This window comes from Mya arenaria, chromosome 8, assembly GCF_026914265.1.
Source record: "Mya arenaria isolate MELC-2E11 chromosome 8, ASM2691426v1".
NCBI lineage: Eukaryota > Metazoa > Mollusca > Bivalvia > Myida > Myidae > Mya > Mya arenaria.
In genome coordinates, this window is record NC_069129.1 from 70,302,540 (window position 1) to 70,322,359 (window position 19,820).

A 19,820-nucleotide genomic window follows, 5' to 3' on the forward strand; every position below is an offset into this window, starting at 1 on the left:
AATGGTGGCAGAGAGCTATTCTGCTTGTCAGGGGAGGTCACTGCGTAGGAGAGTTTTGTATCATGGCGCATTTTAGGAACATCGGTGTTGGCCAAGTAGTTTCGCATTTGAAAAAAAATAAACGACATTTCCTTTCTTAGACTATTGTTTTTCTTTAATATAAAACAATAACCAGTGTACGTAATAACATATTTAGCTAATTCTGAAAAAAACTAATATACGAAACTAAAACTGTTTACGGTAAAGTCGGCCTCCAAGAAAAGGAATGGCACCTGGTTGACATTGGTTGAATAAGGAATGAATGACAAAAATAATTAGCTTAAATATGAACAAGATAATTGCAAAAAGTAATACTTACCAAAAAGCGTTTAAACGGTTTCGGTCAAGTGTCAAGTCAATCCTGTTTGATGGAAACCACAGAAGGCAAACACGCAACCAGTTACAGAAAACGGTCATCAGGGAATTGACATCGGATCAGTACCCAAAATTATCAAGACAGCAAGTATCATGGTATTTAAGATACAACGAATTTAGTAGTGGGGACTTGAATGATGGTGTTGTTAAGAGTTACATGACAAATCAACTTGCAGCAAACAATCCTATAGAAGATAGAGCAGCGGAGGTGAGGCTCCATATTGATCCAGATGCATCCACAAACAAATATATTTTTGGAGTTATTGATGGACATGGAGGACCTGCTTGTGCTCAAGTGGTTAGTGAACGGCTTTTCAGCTATATTGCTGTTATGCTTTCACCATTGTCTTTTCTGAAAGGAATTATTGTTGAGGACATAGATCCATGTGTTGGCTTAACTTCACGATTTACAAGAAAAGACTACTACCATAGCACAGATATGGAAGAAATGTACAGGGTTGCATTACAAAAACTTGCCCATGATCAGCTTATTGCTCCAAGTGATGAATGCACAGTAGAAGACATACTGAAAGGTGCTTTCATGCGCCTTGATCATGACATTCTTGCAGATGCCATTCCAAAAGAAGGTTCTGCTGATTTAATCAATCATGAAACACTTTCCCTTGCTTTTACTGGGGCATGTGCAAACATTGCTTATATCGATGGAACAGATGTTTATGTTGCAAATACAGGTGACTGCAAGGCCATTATTGGACAACACATTGATGATGAAACTTGGATGCCTGTATTCCTATCAAATGAGCATGATGCCAATAATGATGATGAACTAGATAGAATTTATGGGCGTCATCCTGGTGAGAAACAGACAGTTATCAAGAACAGTCGTCTTCTTGGTGATCTTGCTCCATTGAGAGCATTTGGAGATGCGAGGTACAAGTGGCCTGCAAGGATTATGAAACATGTTCTCAATGTTTGTAACCCAAATGTAATTAGTGTATATGGGGAGAACCTGATACCTCAGAATTATCAAAGTCCACCATATTTGACTGCTGAGCCAGACGTTATGCATTATTCACTGACACCTAGAGATAAATTCATGGTGATTGCATCAGATGGTTTGTGGGAGAATCTAGGGCCACAGCAAGTGATAGATCTAGTTGCAGCTCACATGGATGAAAGGCAGATTCTGACAGAATTTGTTTTACCGAGAGAGAATGCGACATTGAGAGAAATCAATGACATTCTTAAGATAAGGAAAAGAAAACTTGCAAAGAAACCTGAAGATGAAAATGTTGCCACTCATCTATTGAGAATGGCACTCGGACCGAATCACACCATTTTATCGCAGCATTTAACTCTACCAGAAAATCTTGTTAGGCATTATAGAGATGATATCACCATAACTGTTGTATACTTTGATACAGATTTTGTTGCTAAGAAAACAACATAATTTTAGTAATTTGTTTGAAATGTTTTGACCAGCTGCTGTGAAAAAAAGTGAACAGTGGTCAAAAAAGCAGAATCCTGCAAGCCCTGTACTAGTGAAATGGTTTTCGGGCTGGCTCAAAATCTTGATTTTATATAGGGCTATAAAATGATGCCAAGCACTAGTGTAAGCATTTGGGTTTAATTGCCCGGTAATTTCGATGACCGAATGAATAACACTTTGTAATGATGTCATGTATACATGGGTGAAAGTTTTCCGTATTAATACGGAATTCCGTATTTTCGGTCTTCTCAGGGGTCATTTTTCTAAATCGTGTAAATCCGGGGAGTTTTTCGAGGGGGGAGGGGGAGGGTACCCCATCATCAACATCGCGATCTACTCAAAATCGTAGATAAAACGAAGTTAAATTTTCTGGTTTCCCAATTTCGTTCTATAAATAGCGTTGCCATAAGCGGTAAAATTCTGTCGGCGATATCAGCCGAACGTTTTCGTAAATAGTCGTTTCTTTTCGTAAAAAAGCATCGTCATTCCAATGTTCTCCGAATAACCTCGGCAGTTTCCACGCCAACAAAAACTTCGATGGCGGAAAAAGCCGGTTTTTGCCGAATATACGATCAGTATCATTTACGACATACCGCAAATTGGAGGCAAAAATAAACAATGAAATAAATCGAAATACTGCTGTCAAAATTGAACAATGAAGTTTGTACCCCCAGGGTATAATACGAAAGAGCTTGAACAGCCTGCGAAAAACAAATGGAGGTGGCAAAGGCTGTCAAAAGTCGATTCGAAGGGTGTGAAATGGTCCGATTGGTAACTTGATAAAAATACAAAACACTATTCAATATAAATCTTTAATTGTATTCTGTTTTTCATTTTTTAACTTTTATTGAATGAGTTTCAGAGTTAAATGAATTCTTGATTAATGAGCAAGAATTGAAGTATTGAGGGATGTTTCTGTCAGGGGCCTTATGTAGTCATTCTAAAATGCCGTCCAGGCTTCTTTTTTTTAATGATGGTTAGCCTGGTCCAGGCTAACCATCATTAAAAAAAAGAAGCCTGGACGGCATTTAAGAATGACTAGGGCCTTATGTACATATATGTTGACAAAAGCTGCCAGAAATATTATAAATATACAGCATATATTTGATTGATTAAAAGACAGGAAAGGCTTTGAAATGTGTTTTAAAATGCTTAATTCCGGGAGCCTCCGGCCCCCTGAACCCCCGGCCAGGGCTTTGCCCTGGACCCACCAGGGGCCCTGCGGCCCCCTGGCCCCCAGCTTAATTTTTCAGTATTTTGAAAATTTGCAACTTTCACCCATGTGTATAAATTGTGTTATTATATATAATATAGCTAGCTACATCAGTAACTGCTTGGCTGAAATAGGCATTGTTTTATTTGTTACCATGATTGGATGTTTATGAATTTTAATGCGTGAATATACTTGTTTATATTCAAAATTCTTTTTTCTGAATTCTTAATGAAAACAACACTAAAAAAGTATTCCGGGTTATATACTTAATATATAGGTGTGTTATATGATGAGTAGAATGTTTAACTTGTAGAGAGACTGCTTTATTTTCATTAACAAAGTACATCATCTTCTTAACCAAATGAACATGTATCAACCCAAACATTGTGAATTAACAGGTAAAACAAATTATGTAATAACAGTAGTATATATACATGATCAAATAAGGTGAGGTTTAACAGAAGGAACGTTAAATTTTCACATTCTGTAATAAGATATATCAAATAATATTCAATTATGATCAGTAGTTATGAACAAATGCAAATGAAATGGAATTCATCTTCGATATCTGTTGCATGACCAAATAAACAGTACCTTTCATCCAGTTCAATATGATCACGGTTATATCTATCTGTTTCAAGACAAACTGATTGGACAGGTTTTTTCCCTATATTTGTAAATAATAAAACTTCTTGTATTGTGGAAAATAACCAAGATTGAAGAAATACAAAAGCTTTAAATAAACTATTGGTCATTATATCTAGATATGTTAGCTGTCATGTTTGTCAAACTAACATTTTACTTAATGTATTAAAAGATTTTTAATTTGAAGTGTTCATGCAGAGACCAAATGGTCACAGACGTGCACTCATTTCAATGTTACCTTTAAATTTGTGTTCCACTGTTTACTGTGCTGTATCCTATGTTAAATATTAATTGTTTTAGTGGAAGATGGGTCTGTTGTAAATCCCAGTTTAAAGCTGCACTCTCACAGATTTACCGTTTTTACAATTTTTTCATTTTTTGTCTTGAAAAGAGCAAATTTTTGTGTAAATATCTGCAAACCAATGATAAAAGATTGCTGACAAAAGATCAGATGGCAGATTTGCATATTTCCGTTTGAAAATCAATGTTTTATGGCTTAAACCGTGACTAACAGTTTAAGAAAAATGCATAAAACATTATTTTTTTATTTTAAATATATAACTCTGCAATCTAATTTTTTTTGTCAGCAGTTTTATATCAGTGGTTTCCATGGATTTTCGCCAAAATTGGCTCTTTCAAGACACACAAAAAAAGCTGACAAAACCTTCAATCTGTGAGAGTGCAGCTTTAAAGGTTTTCCATCCATTATTAAGTTGTGTTTTTCGAAGTCCTATTGATTGTTATATTGAATGTTAGTGTATATGTATAGTACTCCCATGGTTTCATTTGATGCATAGTAGCCCTATGGTTTCATTTGATGCAAAGTAGCCCCATGGTTTCATTTGATGCATAGTAGCCCTATGGTTTCATTTGATGCATAGTAGCCCTATGGTTTCGTTTGATGCAAAGTAGCCCCATGGTTTTATTTGATGCAAAGTAGCCCCATGGTTTCATTTGATGCATAGTAGCCCTATGGTTTCATTTGATGCATAGTAGCCCTATGGTTTCATTTGATGCAAAGTAGCCCCATGGTTTCATTTGATGCAAAGTAGCCCCATGGTTTTATTTGATGCAAAGTAGCCCCATGGTTTCATTTGATGCATAGTAGCCCTATGGTTTCATTTGATGCAAAGTAGCCCCATGGTTTCATTTGATGCAAAGTAGCCCCATGGTTTCATTTGATGCATAGTAGCCCTATGGTTTCATTTGATGCATTTTTAGTAACCCCATGGTTTCATTTGATGCAAAGTAGCCCCATGGTTTCATTTGATGCATTTTTAGTAGCCCCATGGTTTCATTTGATGCATTTTTAGTAGCCCGATGGTTTCCTTTGATACATTTTTAGTAGCCCCATGGTTTCATTTGATGCAAAGTAACCCCAGTTATTTCCTGGATGTATTTTTATGGTTTGGGACCCCCATTTCAAATCTGCTGTTTATTCCTGTGACCCCTAAAATAAACTTGAACCAAGTATTGACCAGGGTCAAGTATTAGGATGTTTTAAGAATATCAGAGACCCCTATTTCGTCATTCTCATTCACCAGAGTGATGATGTAATGCATACCATAAGTGAGTTGGATTTATAAATATCAAATCTCTGATAAATGAGAATGCATAAACCATAAAGGTTCCAGGTTGCCACTCAGAAAATTCCATGGTAAAACTCTGGTCTAATTGGTTAGATTTTGCATTATAAAAAGTTGATATTTGTGTAACAGTTGTTTGTTACCAATTTTGAGCTATATCGTACCAAGGCAAAAAATAATCATTGTTAGGTCTACTATTTAAAAGATTATGGAGAGCTAAACTACTCACCCTAGTGTAGGCATCACAGCTTGATTTCGCATATAAGCACCTTCTAAGTCATTGTTTCAGCAAAACATGTTTTACATTGAAATATTATATATATCTTCCCAACTATTAAACCTACTAACTAAATGAAGTAAAGATAACACTATTTTGAATATAATGCAAATTATGGGCCTTCAATATTGGACAGAAATTCTGGTTATGGTTTTGCAATTTGTAACCAGGTTTAAGCCAATATCTCAGAAAATACATCATGTATTGCATTGAAACTTTATACAAGGGCTTTCAACCACCCAACCATAAACTCTATCTTGCATGTTATATCAATTTTCCCTCATTATAATTCAACTTAGAAACTATGGTAATGGTTTTGCATGTAAGCACAAACCATAGAAATCAATTTAACTTGTCAACTACTTGATGGATTGGATTGAAACCTTATAAAATCAAGTATGATAAGTCTATCTTGCATATAATGCCCCTTTATTATTTGACTTCTGGTTAATTCTGGTTGTGATTTTGCATGTTAACTAATTTTACAGTTATCCATACATGTTTTACCAAAACTTTGCAATCTTTAAAGTTAAAAGTGGCGTAATAGTCAAGTGTGTTTTCCATGTAACAACTCGTTTGTTAAATAATAAGACAAAACTTCAGTGCCCTTGAGTTGCTCTTGAACCCTCAAGAATCCAATTTAGATACTTTTCTCAGAAAAGGAGAGCCAGTTACGGACTCCTGCACATGCAAATTTCAGTAGTTAAAATGAAAATTTTGGAGTTTTTGCGGAGTGTGGACAAGACATTATAAATTTAAATTGTAGTATTATTTGAATAAAAGAAAAGTCGTTTGTGAGTTTTATATATTAAGAAAAACAATTGTTTTAGAATATACAAAAATGCCTGGTAGCTGAGTAAGAAAATTGCACAAGTACTTAATCAAATTTTGCAAGTCTAGATTGTTCTTCGAACAGACTCCTGGCTATTTCACAGACTGCCAATTAATATGGGGTAGCCAAGTATCCTTTTAGAGGAGGGAATACCTTAATTGTTGAAGTATATAAAAAATATGTGCTCAATTTTCACAGAAAAACATCTGCAGAACTTTTAATTAGTTTCTTGGGCCTAAAGAAGCAAACCTACGTTGAAAGCTGCACTCTCACAACTTTTTTTATTTTTTATCTTGGAAAGAGCAAATGTTTCAGTATATAACTGTAAACCATTGATATAAGGTTGCTGACCAAAAAATCAGATCGTAGATTTTCATATTTTTGTTCAAAAATTATGTTTTATGGCTTAAACCGTTACTAACGCATAATGCATAAAACATCAATTTTTGAATTTAAATATAAAAATCGGCAATCTAGTTTTTTGTCAGCGACCTTATATAACTGGTTTCCATGGATTTTCACAAAAAAATAGCTCGTTCCAAGACAAAACAAAAAAAAGTTGTCAAAGCGTTCAACCTGTGAGAGTGCAGCTTTAAGGCCTACCTAACAAAACCCATCAGTCCTAGACATTTTTTTCGACTCTAGATAAAAACATATATCAGATTTTCTGATTTTAAGCACTTTTGGCCAATGGCAAGAAGAGCTGCTGCGATGGTGCAGTGTCTGACGTCCATAAACAACTTTGCTTAATATGACTGTGATAGTCTTCAGTTTTGATTGCATCTCAAGTAGTTAGATATCCATGAAAGCTTGGTAGCTTTTTAAAACCAGCCAGATCGACCACTCATCCATGACTGGATAATGGCCCTTGAAATGATAAAGCCCTATCAAAATTATACTCTTAAGAAAGACAACTTGTACAGGTTTTGGTATTTTGTAGTGTTACCCATCCTTTGCCATGTGTTACAAAAAGCTGGAAAATATGGTTCACTGATTGCTTTCCTTTGAATCTGTGTTCAGAGTATTGCCCATTACTAGAATGTACATGCTTAAGTAAAGCATAGGCCCTTGTGGGCCTCTTGTTAGTTGTAATTGACCATTTGTGTCCATTACTATTGAAAAAATGAAGTATTAAACATTTCATACACAATATACTGAAATGTCATGGTAAGCATTTGCCAATTGCTTTGCTGTTTTGACGAAACATAAACATCAAACACTTTTTCCTTACTCTTAGTAACCTAGCACTTTTGAGACTGTCGCTCTAAAATAAATGAAGCCTTTATTTACACAGTATGAAAGCTTAAATGACCATGACAGTAGTAATAAAAAGAACAATTCATTTCATCATTCTGGTTCTTGGAAAATACAATGTTATGTTGTAAAATGTATGCAGTTATTGAATCTCTGATGTGCCAGTTAATCACTTTTCTGCATTTTATTGTGTGATCAAGTGAATAATAAAATACTCTCACTAATTTGTTGTTGTTTGTTTTTATAATAATAGATGATATGTTTTATGAATTAAAATTGCTGAGTGACTTTGGTATGTAGCTTGTAATATTTAGTTCCAGTTGGACTGAAGCATTTTAGATGAAGTTGAAAAGTCTGGGGTTTTTTACTAAACACAATATCAGTCAATGCAAATTAATGTTCAAAGTGAATGTAGGCAACTTTTTTTTATACTGAATGTACTTACATAATGCATTCAGTTTCATCACAACTGTATGAACAGTGTGTGTATACCACCTGATAAATTGGGTCATAAATGCTACGTCAGAAGGCAATATTTTGCTTTGAATGAAGACTTTAAACAAAGATAACCATTAACCTATTTCTTCACCATTTTAAATGAAACATAGCGCAGTCAACGCTGCTTTTACCAGAGTTTGTTTGAGAGTTTAGTTTCTTAAAACACTTCGACAAACCTTTTCACAATACGGCCGCCTGATGGAGCACTGTCAAAACATTATTTTGGAAACAGGTTTGTTGAAGTGTTTGATGAAACTAATCACCTTACAAAACTCCGGTAATAAAATGAAGGCGTGGCTCTTAAAGCTGCATAGACTGCCCTTTGTTTCATTTAAAATGGTGAAGTAAAAGAAAAAAAAAGTAATCATTGATTTAAGTCTTTATTTTAAGCAAAATGTTGCCCTAGCATAATTTTTAATTTTTATATGACATAATTTATCACGTGGTATACACACACTGATGAATAATTTCAGAGGTTAAGTCTGGACAACGTTTGTGGTTTTTTATTTCATTTTTAGCTCGACTAATCGAAGAATAGGTGGGTTATACTACTCGCGTCGGCGTCCGGTTAGGGACCTTGGGATTTTCACTTGTAAGTCCAATACCCTTCGTTCAATTGACTTAATACTTCACACAGTTGTTCAGGACCATCACACAATGAGGTTACATAACTCCATATTATCCTTAATACAAGTTATGGCCCCTGATTGACTATGGAACTTAGGTTAATGTTTTAGGCAAGTAAAAGTTAAGGGCAAGTTGGGATTTTAATAAAAAAAACTTCTATACCTTTCATTCAATGCACTTAATAAAATTCAAAAGATTTTACGACCATCTAAAACAAGAAATATAACTCCATTTTAACCCTAAATACAAATTATGCCCCTTGAATATTCTTTTTTTTATATATATATTTTAATATCTTTTGAAAGGCACATTTTTAAATTCTTAACGACATTTTCATTAAGGGAAAACAAGTTATTTGAATGACTTGCGTCATTGTTCAGGTGGGCTGGTGGGAGGGCAGCATCAAAGTCACCTTATGTATCGAATAATTTTAGTTAGGTTTGACATAAAGAGACCAAACTTGGTATTATTACATCGTTATTGTATTCACTTCTAAGTCAAAGCGGCGTAGTGGAGCGCACTGTCTTACGACAGCTCTTGTTAAATAACCCAAAGCCTTACGTCGTCTAAACTGATGTCAGTGCCAACAGCCTTACGCTGAGCATTCCTTAAGTCGTGTGACATTTTATTGCCAGCTTTTCAAAGTTCAATGTCATTCTTTGATGTCAATGTTGCCTATTTTGGAGTTCATAGCAACACTTCTGGTCCCAGCTGTAACTTTGTAACTATTTATGGGGCTTATTTAACTTTAAATATCCTCACAGAATGGTTCAGCAGCATGAACTGTGTTGTGGAAAGATTTCAATCCAATGGTTAGTGTTAATCTAGCTCTCATCAAGGTCACTCATAGAAGGTCAATGTTGCGCAACATAGGCTGCATACCAAATTTTCATGTCTCAGCTGCTATGGCTTTGTAGGTGTGGGTGTATGATGGGAATGTTCATACTGGAACTCTGCTTTATGGATTTCATTGTTTTATACTTTGTAACGATACTAACGGAATAACAAAATGGTGTCACTTATATAACTCTGAAAGTTGTCAAGTAGTATGGCAGAGAATCTCTCTGTATCCAAGTTTCATCAATAGCTTAAATAATTGAGTCAACATCATTTTAATCAGCCATTTCTCAATTTCATGAATATATATACTTCTCTCATCATGTTGTTCGGTGTTTTCGGCTAGTACCGGTATATTAATTGGAATTAAATTTTACAGATTTTGTACTGCAACATATTAAGAAGAATTTTCTAATTCTCATAATAAAGATCAAGCTCACAATATTTCCAATCTAGATAAAGCTTTATATCTACATAATTCTACGAGACTTCATAAAAACACATAATTCAAAATTTATGTCATGAACAAATGGCTTTCAATCTGACAAGCCCAAATCAGGGGCAATTGTTACATTCCTGTGATAGCTCTTGTTTGTAAACATGCTATCGTTCTATAAAATGTCATTATAATCATGGCTCAATTTAGTTAACCTTTAATTACTTGTATATCAAAGTATGAATACAAGTTCTATTTTTGTATGTCCATATAAGTATTTAAATGCTATCTGTTTGTGGCCATCTTCCATTAACCATGTCAGGGTTTATTCTGCGAAGTCATAATTGTTTTTAAACCCGATACCCTGAAACAATTACATGAATGAGCACCGTAGTATGCTTGCAATTAGACCTTGTCAATTTATGGTTATTTGATATTCGAATGACATTGTCATAAAATGTATCAAATCAGGAAACATCATCTAGACCGTTGTCACTGAAACAAATGCCAATGCCCTGGTAGTGGCAATCGATTGCCATAAAGATGGACAATTGCTTTAGTAACTACTACAGAGACCGGACAGCTCCCCCCCCCCCCCCCTCAAAAAAGGGAAATAACAACACTATGAAAATGGAGTATCCAGCTGGTCTTAATGACCTATGTCAAGATTTGGCCAAAGTGTTGTTACCAAGTTGATTGATGCTCATCATACATCATATAAGGTTAAGTAATACTCAAATTTTGGATAAGCAAAGACATTTAAGTAACTATTTTAATTGCCAACTGAAGGATGTCATTCAGGATTGACAGAAGTCATCTCATCAACATTAAGTGATGACTGGAATAGATATTACATTTGTTGGGTGTAATTATGACCATAACTACGACAACCAAGTTTCGAGATTTTTTATAGCTAGGATGTAAGATAGGGAACAGACATTTTATATCACTCTAGACCAAGCTAAAAGCTTAAAAATTTGGTCAAGATTGGATAAGAACATGCATACAAATGACAATTTCGTCAAGGCCATAATTCAACAGGTAATTTAGCCACAATTATTCAGCTTGCAGCACACACATCGATCTACTTCTCAATATTATGAATATGTGTACTATTTTCTTAGAAACAGTTAAGGGCAACAACTCCACCTTAACTTTGAAGATCAGACCTACTAAAAACAACTTTGGATGGTAAAGTAAACAAGAGCTGTCACAGTATGTGACGAATGCCCCCAAATGTGACATTGACCTACGAACAAGGTCAGTACATGAAAAGTTGATCTTGCCTTTACGTGTCAAATACATATGGCAAGTTATTTTAAATTGCCTCTGAACATAAAAAATACCACCCATACTTGACAACCTACACTGTTATGTCCTTATATTCAGAATTCCCTTGTGAATAAACACTTAGTGTATCTTTCACCTTAGAGGTAGGGACATGGGTCTTGCACACAACACGTCGTCTTCGTATGTGGAACACATGTAGCAAGTTATTTTAAAATCTGTCCATACAAGGGAAAGTAACAGCCCTGACACGACAACCTATACTCTATGTCCTTATATGCAGCACTCCATTGTGAATAAACACTAAGTGTGACCTTGATTTGAGGTAGGGACACGGGTCTTGCACGCGACATGTCGTCTTGGTATGTGGTACACATGTGGCAAGTTATTTTAAAATCTGTCCATACAAGAGAAAGTTACAGCCTGGACACGACAACCTATACTCTATGTCCTTATATGCAGCACTCCATTGTGAATAAACACTAAGTGTGACCTTGACCTTTGAGGTAGGGACACGAGTCTTGCACGCCACACGTCGTCTTGGTATGTGGAACACATGTGGCAAGTTATTTTAAAATCTGTCCATACAAGGGAAAGTTACAGAGCCGGCCGGCCAGCAGGACGGTGCGATTTTAATATGCCCACCTTCGGGGGCATAAAAAGAATCACGATCATCAAAGAATGGAGCATCAGTTTACTCAAATTAATAAAATAAATATTGTAGGAATTAGAGTTATGGAAGGGTGCTGCTCCATTCTGTTCTCATGGAGACCAGCATAATGCTCCCTCCTGCCTTCATAGAAATAAATACTTAAGATATAAGTGAAATGTTTCTTTTGTTTTGAATAAAACTTACAGTAAGATTATAAACACATACAAAGTTGACATATTTGGCAGTTGAAACCTTCTATTACTTAAATTAAGCACAATTCCTAACATTTTCAGTCAAATTTGTGATGTTAAGGTCCTTAACAGCCTACACAATGTGCCATTTATTCCCTTAACAGCGCTTTTCTTTTCCTGCAGCACCTGGTCATTTTTTAGCCCTGGTGAAACAAGTATGTGTAAATACCAGAATTTCATATAACAAAAATTCTGACATTTTAAGCTTTATTTTCAGCATATTTTCTAATATATGTACGACAGGATCATTTATACAAGTATAACTGAAAGTTCTTACACTGATGACACTTGAGTTGTCTAAAACATACAAGAGTCATATATGCAAAATGAAATTATACACATCTACATGAATCAAGTATACAACATAGACAGGTTTTACACGGAAGTTTTCCACTAAACAAAATACAGCTGATGTCATGTAGATAAGACCATAATGGTTAATATGTTATATGATGCTTAACTAACTGCCTTCTGAAATTAAAAAAGTCACGACATGTGATTCCTGCAAGTAAATGCTTTCAGTATAATAAGTTTATTGATGGGTGAAAACGAAAAGTTTTGTCACACAACACCTTTTTGCTTTAATCCCTCAACATGTTTTAAAGCTTAATAGAAAAAATAATGGTATGCTTAAATTTCTAAGAATTCCATTGTTTTTACTATATTGTACAGCATTGCATTGTTCAAATGAGCAAATAAATTCCATGTACATAAAATGAGGTGTGGTTATCCAAAACAGGCCAAAAATACACAAATAGCTTTGTAGATTAACAAAATACTCTGAAGGAAGAGGGTCTTGATCAAAAGCAACAGAAACAGAAGTAATTACAATATGACTTTAGATTACGGTAAGAGACCATGTTACTTTTTGACAATTAAGAGAATGTCAAGTGTATACCAATTTTCTAATCAAAATTTAATTTATCTTCAGAGTCAATGAATGAATTAGCAACAATCATTCAAACATTTCAGATTTTGACTACTGCTAACAAGAAACATCTGTTTACAATTCTTGGGCAATTCTACTGATACAAAGTGTTAACAACACAAACCCATTCACTCCATGCTCTCTATATATTATGTTAAGTTGTCTTACAATGGCAACTCTGCTTTACACATATAAAGGTTAGTTTTTCACCAAAGTAAACAATGACAAACAGATAATTATTTTACATATTGTATCACTTTTTACATAAATTTAATCTATTTACAAACTTAAATAGTCTGTGCACAAGGCCTGTACAAAAAACAAGTTCCACCACAACATTATTATCAGCTAATCTGTTTTGTAGCAAACACTATGTATACAAAATCTAGGGAAACGAAAGCATCACATTTAAAAGACTCAATTAATTAAATGTTGTTGCCATGTACGTTACATGTACAAGTATGTTTTCCCAGTATTGAAATAAGTTAACTTTTCAAGTGCAAATGCCTAAAGGTATAAACTTATATATCTATACATGTGCATGAAACCAAATATATTACAAACTGGTATACAATACATTTAATGATTTGCTGACATCAGCCGCATGTGTGGTAAAATCAGCCCTTTTCTTAAAATTAATACATGTAAATACAGGGCTTATCTAGCACTTTGTAACATCTGGCACCAGTGTTTTAAATCTTGAATGCCAGTGTGTTTAAAATCAAAATTGCGTCTAAAACCAAGCTCTCAGTTGCTTGTATTACAAGGAACAACACTTTCCCCTTCACAGTTTGTAAAACCTTGAAACCAATGATATATGATAATGAAATGAAGTTCAGTCCAATCTTGCATCGTTATAATTTAAGTTAGTCTTGTGCTCATGCATACTTAATGATTATCAATTAAGTACAAGTCTTGCAATAAAGAAGCTCTAGGTTAATTGTTAATTTTATATAATTGTGTTAATTCTTGAGTCTTTCAAAGAATTCAGAACAAATATTAAGCTCTTTCTGCAGCTAAATTAAAATTTGACAAGATTTAACAACAATTTTGTGAAGATTACATTTTTTTCTGCTGGTTTTCACAGAATTATTTGCAATAACAATATAGATTGTTTAGTATCATCATAAAAAGTACAAGAAGATATTATTTGAAAAACAATCTAACAAAAATCCAAAATATGATAGATTTATTTCCTTTACACTTAACTAATTATCATGATAAAATGTAGATAATCGTGTGTAAATAAATGTACATCTTGCTGAGTGTTATGTGTTTTTTATTTCACATTTTAGTCAGAACAGTTTCCTTCAACGACCAGTGGTCCCTTGAGTGACCGGATTAGTTGATGATTGGGCAACTGCTGCTGCCTTCTGTTTTAACATTGTCCAGTCGAATGTGTAGTCATACTGGTAGTTCAGAGTGCGGAAAAGGATTCTGAAGAGCTGGCGTAGATACATGTAGTCTGGGGCTTCTTCAAAGCGCAGACCACGGCAGTAATTGAGGTACATGGCAAACTCTGCGGGGAATCCTTTACAGAGCACCTCAACTGGAGTAGACATTTTCTTCTCACTGATTTTTTCATATTTCTGCTTTTTCGTGTTAGCTTTTAAGCCCTGCCAGGGTAAACTTCCACGATTGAAATACATCAACACATAACCAAGGGACTCCATATCATCCCTCCTGCTTTGCTCTATACCCAGGTGAGCATTTATACTAGCGTATCGGGCAGTACCCGTCAGATTCTTATCCTCCCGGTAAGCTATATGTTGCCGTGTGCGGCTATCTCTGTACTTTTTCGCAAGTCCAAAGTCAATCAAAAAGACCTTGTTACAATGGCGACCGATACCCATGAGGAAGTTGTCTGGTTTCACATCTCTGTGAATAAAGTTTTTGTTGTGAACATACTCAATACGCCCAATCATTTGATCAGCGAGCATAAGAACCGTTTTCATTGTGAATCTCCTCGAACAAAAGTTAAAAAGGTCCTCTAAACTGGGCCCCAAAAGGTCCATGACAAGCACATTGTATTCTTTTTCGTTACCATAATAACGAATGTGGGGAATGCCTACACCTCCTTGCAGGATTTTGTAGAGTTTGCTTTCGTACAGTAACTGGGGATGTCTAGCCTTTGTTGACTCCAATTTCACGGCTACTTCTTCTCCATTTGTTATGTTGATGCCAAGATAAATGTCACCAAACGAGCCACTCCCAATCTTTCTTACGAGGCGATATTTACCCCCAACCATGAAATCCCCAGAGTTCTTAGCGCTATCCATAGTTTCGGCGGTTTGATGGAGTCTATTTTTGAGTTAAAGGCTCTGAATAGTCGCTCAAACCTGTTGAAAAACCAGTTTTACTTCGTTGCCATCTTGGGTGGTTGCATCGCAATATATTACCCAGCGTTCTCTTTAAGCGACACTGCGCGTGCGCTATTACACATATACTCATTTCCTGTTCCATTTTTGGATACGTTTCTCATCCAGTTTCGACTTTTTGTCATGAACTAAATCACAGTTTTGTCACAAGACATTGCAAATATGATTAAAACTGTTCCAAGGCAGCAATCTCTGATTGCTCCCGAAATACAGAATCCATTCGTTCACAACCTAAGGCTGGGGTATTTGGATATTTTACAGGTTTGGATAACTAATGCTTTGTTTACTGAAGTGTCACAACATTCGGATTTAACTTAAGTGTACAAGATTCGGATAGACGGTTCACAATTTTTATTCTTCACCATTTACTAAACTGAAAAAGGACAAGTTTTGTGCTTGATATACAAGAACAAAGCAATTTCATTTAATAAATGTGGTGACAGATTTTGTACAATAATTAGAAGATGTTAACTTTTAACTTGAGGAAATCAAGTAAAGATACTGTGCACCTTTCTCAAGCAAGCTATGATTGATTCTATACCAATGCCAGTCAAGAAGGCCCTCTTTCAAAAATGCCCGGTACCAGAAAGGCCCAGTACAAGGCACTTACTTTTTTTGCACATGTTTTCATTTACAGTTTTACCCCTAGAAACTAGTCCAAATAATCGTACATTAACAGATTTTTTTACGATTTTTGATATGGCAAATCCTTCACATACAAATTGTTTTGTACCAAAAGTGGGTAGTTATTCCGATCGGGATTCCGGGTTAAAGCATATTGCGTCTCTAATATATCATAAAAGCATGAAATATTACTAGATTATGTTATTTTAAATTAGTTCCGTGCACCAAAAAATAAATATCCAACGAATAATTGGTTTTCTTCATTTCATTCTGTCAAAATATAACAATATATACATGAAGGGCACCTGCAAGGCTTCAGGGCACAATTTTAAAACAATCGGAACATTTCGGCCATGGCCGAGTTGTTACGATTGTATTTACAATGTCTATCTTGAAGCTTGTCGGAGGTGGCCGAATTATTATGATTGGGTCGAGTTGTTCCGCTTGGCATAATTGTTGTCTGTGTCAGTCAACTTCTGTTTTATTGGAAAGGTAAATAATGTGTTTTAATGCATTGAATGCTTGTTTTGTGCAAAATAACTTTTCACTTACATGAATATAAACCTTTATGATCAAATTCAACCATAAAATACTTCACTTAATACCATTTCAATATTTTTCAAACACCCCCGGTTTTTGCACAAACCTGTTTAGACGTTAGGGATTGGAAGAATCCCGTATATTACGTCTATTATTTTAGACTACCCTAGAAGCGGACCACTGTTAATATTTTATAACATTGATAAGTTTAGTAATCATTAAAATTAAATTAGAAATTTGCATCTTGGACCATAGACAGAGGTAGGTTAAACAGGGTTTTTTTGGGCTACTTAAACAACTTTTTTTAATTTATTCACTTACTACATACATTTTACTCAATTTCGAGTATATCAGTTAAGATGTAACATATTATATTAATATAAAAAAAAAATCCAGGCAAACACACTGAGGCATACATGTAGTCCTCAGAATACTAGCACATACCGCCCCTGTCTTTGATGGGGAGCTTTAGGAAACTAGCTGGTAAGAAATCCTCTTTAAAAAATAATTTCAAACTAGCACGTTAATAAAGGAAATATATTTTTACATTCATAGATTATTTTACCATTTTGACAACTTGAATTTATAGATTTATACATGCTGTTATTTTATAATAATGGATGTGAAATGATGTTAAGATAATACTTCTAAACCTTGACCATTAAACTGTAGATACTTCTAAACCTTGACCATTTAACTGTAGATACTTCTAAACCTTGACCATTTAACTGTAGATACTTCTAAACCTTGACCATTTAACTGTAGATTTTTATGCCCCATTCTCAAAATTGAGAGAAATAAACACACACTATTTTTTTTATCTTTTCTGTCTATTTTTAAGTATGGATGTTTTGTTGTGATTTCAAGGAATTCCCAATTGTAGGTTTTATTCAATTTTAAACTTTTCTATTCATTGAAAAAAGCCTGATCAGGCTTGATAGATTGATTTAGTTATAATACATGTAGCTTGATTGTAAAGTAAATGTGCCCAGCCTCTTGAATCTCCGCACCACAATGTTACATGTCATTTTCCCAGAAAAGTTTATGCTCCAAATAAAGAATGAAGAAAAGAAACATTATATGAATCAAGAAAGTTTGAAATAGTTTTTACATTTATAAGAAATGGTCTTGCATTCAAGCATTATAATGATCAGTTTTAAGAATGATCACAAGGTCTTGATATAAATGTGAATTACGACATTCATATTTATATATATGATAGATTTATTACATGAATGATGTACCTGACATGTAAATTTTTTTTTCAGATAATTATCATGTCTGTGACCATAGCACCACTTCGATTGCTGCTGGTTGGCCTATGTCTGTTGCTGGCCTGGCCCCTTGCAGCTATTGTGGTTGCAGGGCGCTCGGAGGAGGACAAGAAGGAACCACTCACTGGATGGAGGAAGTATGTGCCTGAATTTTTAATCATTCATTAATACATTTGTAAGTGATATAAATTAATTTACTTTGAATATGTTTTACTTAATCCTAAATACTCAGTCTTGATATATAAACTGAAAACATTAATTTCATTAAAAATAGTATTACCAGTTGGCAAACAGTTTTCGGACATGATTGGTTCTCAGACAGCCACAATTTTTGCCTTTAATATTTCAGAAGATAATATCAAGTGCTTGGTGAAATTTCAATCAAGCTCTTGAAGCCCATCAGATAAGGATTGATTGAAGTTAAATAACCAAATTTCTAGCTGTTAACAAATCTTTTTCATTTTTACTCAAAAACTCGAGCAAACTATGCATGCGTAGCCGTACAAAATGAGTGAAATAGAGACAAAAAATAAATTAAGGGAGGAAAGTCTTCAATGCACATTATGGGAATGTTACTTCCGCTGCCAATATTAATAATTAATCAGACAAACAAGCTACATCGGAAGGCATGTCAGGCTTACTAATGATAAATATATTCAGGGCTTTGTCTGCCCATTTTGGGAAAAAGACCCTAGACATTTTGGGAAATTTTGCGTCGTGAAAATGCGGAAATTGGGAAATTTTACAGTGAAAAGAAAAAGCTGTCGAGTCTCCTGTGAATTAGGAAATGATTTAATATTAGCTTATTTTCCCTTTAAAAGACCCACAATGGCTGAAATATCAATCCTTGGAGTGTAAATATCTATTGCAATAAATCATGACAGATAATATTTCATATCTCTGAATGTGATGAAAATCAATGATTTCTGAATTCAATTACCAAAAAAACTTCACATCACATAATTTATTAGGATGTTGAAAATGAACCAGTACAGGTTAAAAGATTTCTAAAAAAAAAAAAAAAAAAAATTGGGATTGGGATTTTTTTCTGAAGATTGGGGAAAATATCTTATATTTTGCTTTGGGAATGGGTCCCGTGGATACTATAGAAAAAGCCCTGATATTTGAAGGCTCTACTTAACAAAGTTACTTGAATAGCAAATGAAATCTGGTTTAAACATTCAACTTGTACACAGATTACTTTAAAATTGTTTAGGGACAAGATTCCCTGTATTGTCCTAAATTTAAGGAAGCACCTGAAAGGCAAACTAGATTTTGGTCATTCAGAGCCAAATTAAATAAAGTAAAGTATGAATCTAATTAATACAAATTTTGCATTAGTTGGACAGAAGAAGGGCTGCAGTTTATTATAACGAAAACGTTCAGAAAAAAATCAAAAAAGTGTCTGAGAACTAATCGCCTGCTGGTAACAGACTGACATAATCAATACTTAATCATGATCATTACACTCATGTTCATTTATCATGATCATCAAAATCACTGTCAATCAGGTTCATTTATTTCTGTACTTTATCATTATCATCACAATCACGTTCATTTATTTCTGTACTTTATCATTATCATCACAATCACGTTCATTTACTGATGTACCTTATCATGATCATCCCAATCACGTTCATTTATTGCTGTACCTTATCATGATCATCCCAATCACGTTCATTTACTGCTGTACGTTATCATGATCATCCCAATCACGTTCATTTATTGCTGTACCTTATCATGATCTTCACAATCACGTTCATTTACTGCTGTACGTTATCATGATCATCCCAATCACGTTCATTTATTGCTGTACC

General features: G+C 34.5%; 3 protein-coding genes across 4 annotated transcripts in view; 2 read left to right on the forward strand and 1 right to left on the reverse strand.

Moving 5' to 3' along the window:
* The first annotated feature begins 246 nt into the window (after positions 1-246).
* Positions 247-7,897, forward strand: LOC128243548 (pyruvate dehydrogenase [acetyl-transferring]-phosphatase 1, mitochondrial-like). The gene has a single exon (XM_052961385.1). The coding sequence runs from the start codon at positions 302-304 to the stop codon at positions 1,823-1,825; it is 1,524 nt and encodes a 507-aa protein (XP_052817345.1). The 5' UTR covers positions 247-301; the 3' UTR covers positions 1,826-7,897.
* Positions 7,898-12,449: 4,552 nt separating this feature from the next.
* Positions 12,450-15,640, reverse strand: LOC128243276 (casein kinase I-like). The gene has a single exon (XM_052960930.1). The coding sequence runs from the start codon at positions 15,464-15,466 to the stop codon at positions 14,498-14,500; it is 969 nt and encodes a 322-aa protein (XP_052816890.1). The 5' UTR covers positions 15,467-15,640; the 3' UTR covers positions 12,450-14,497.
* Positions 15,641-15,687: 47 nt separating this feature from the next.
* Positions 15,688-19,820, forward strand: part of LOC128243274 (lysophosphatidylcholine acyltransferase 2-like) — a 29,153-nt gene continuing 25,020 nt past the window's right edge. For both annotated transcript variants that reach the window (XM_052960927.1, XM_052960926.1), the window contains exons 1-2: positions 15,688-15,826; positions 17,998-18,140. In XM_052960927.1, coding sequence (XP_052816887.1) covers positions 15,728-15,826; positions 17,998-18,140 — 242 coding nt within the window. In that variant the 5' untranslated portion in view covers positions 15,688-15,727. The remainder of the gene's footprint in view (positions 15,827-17,997; positions 18,141-19,820) is intronic.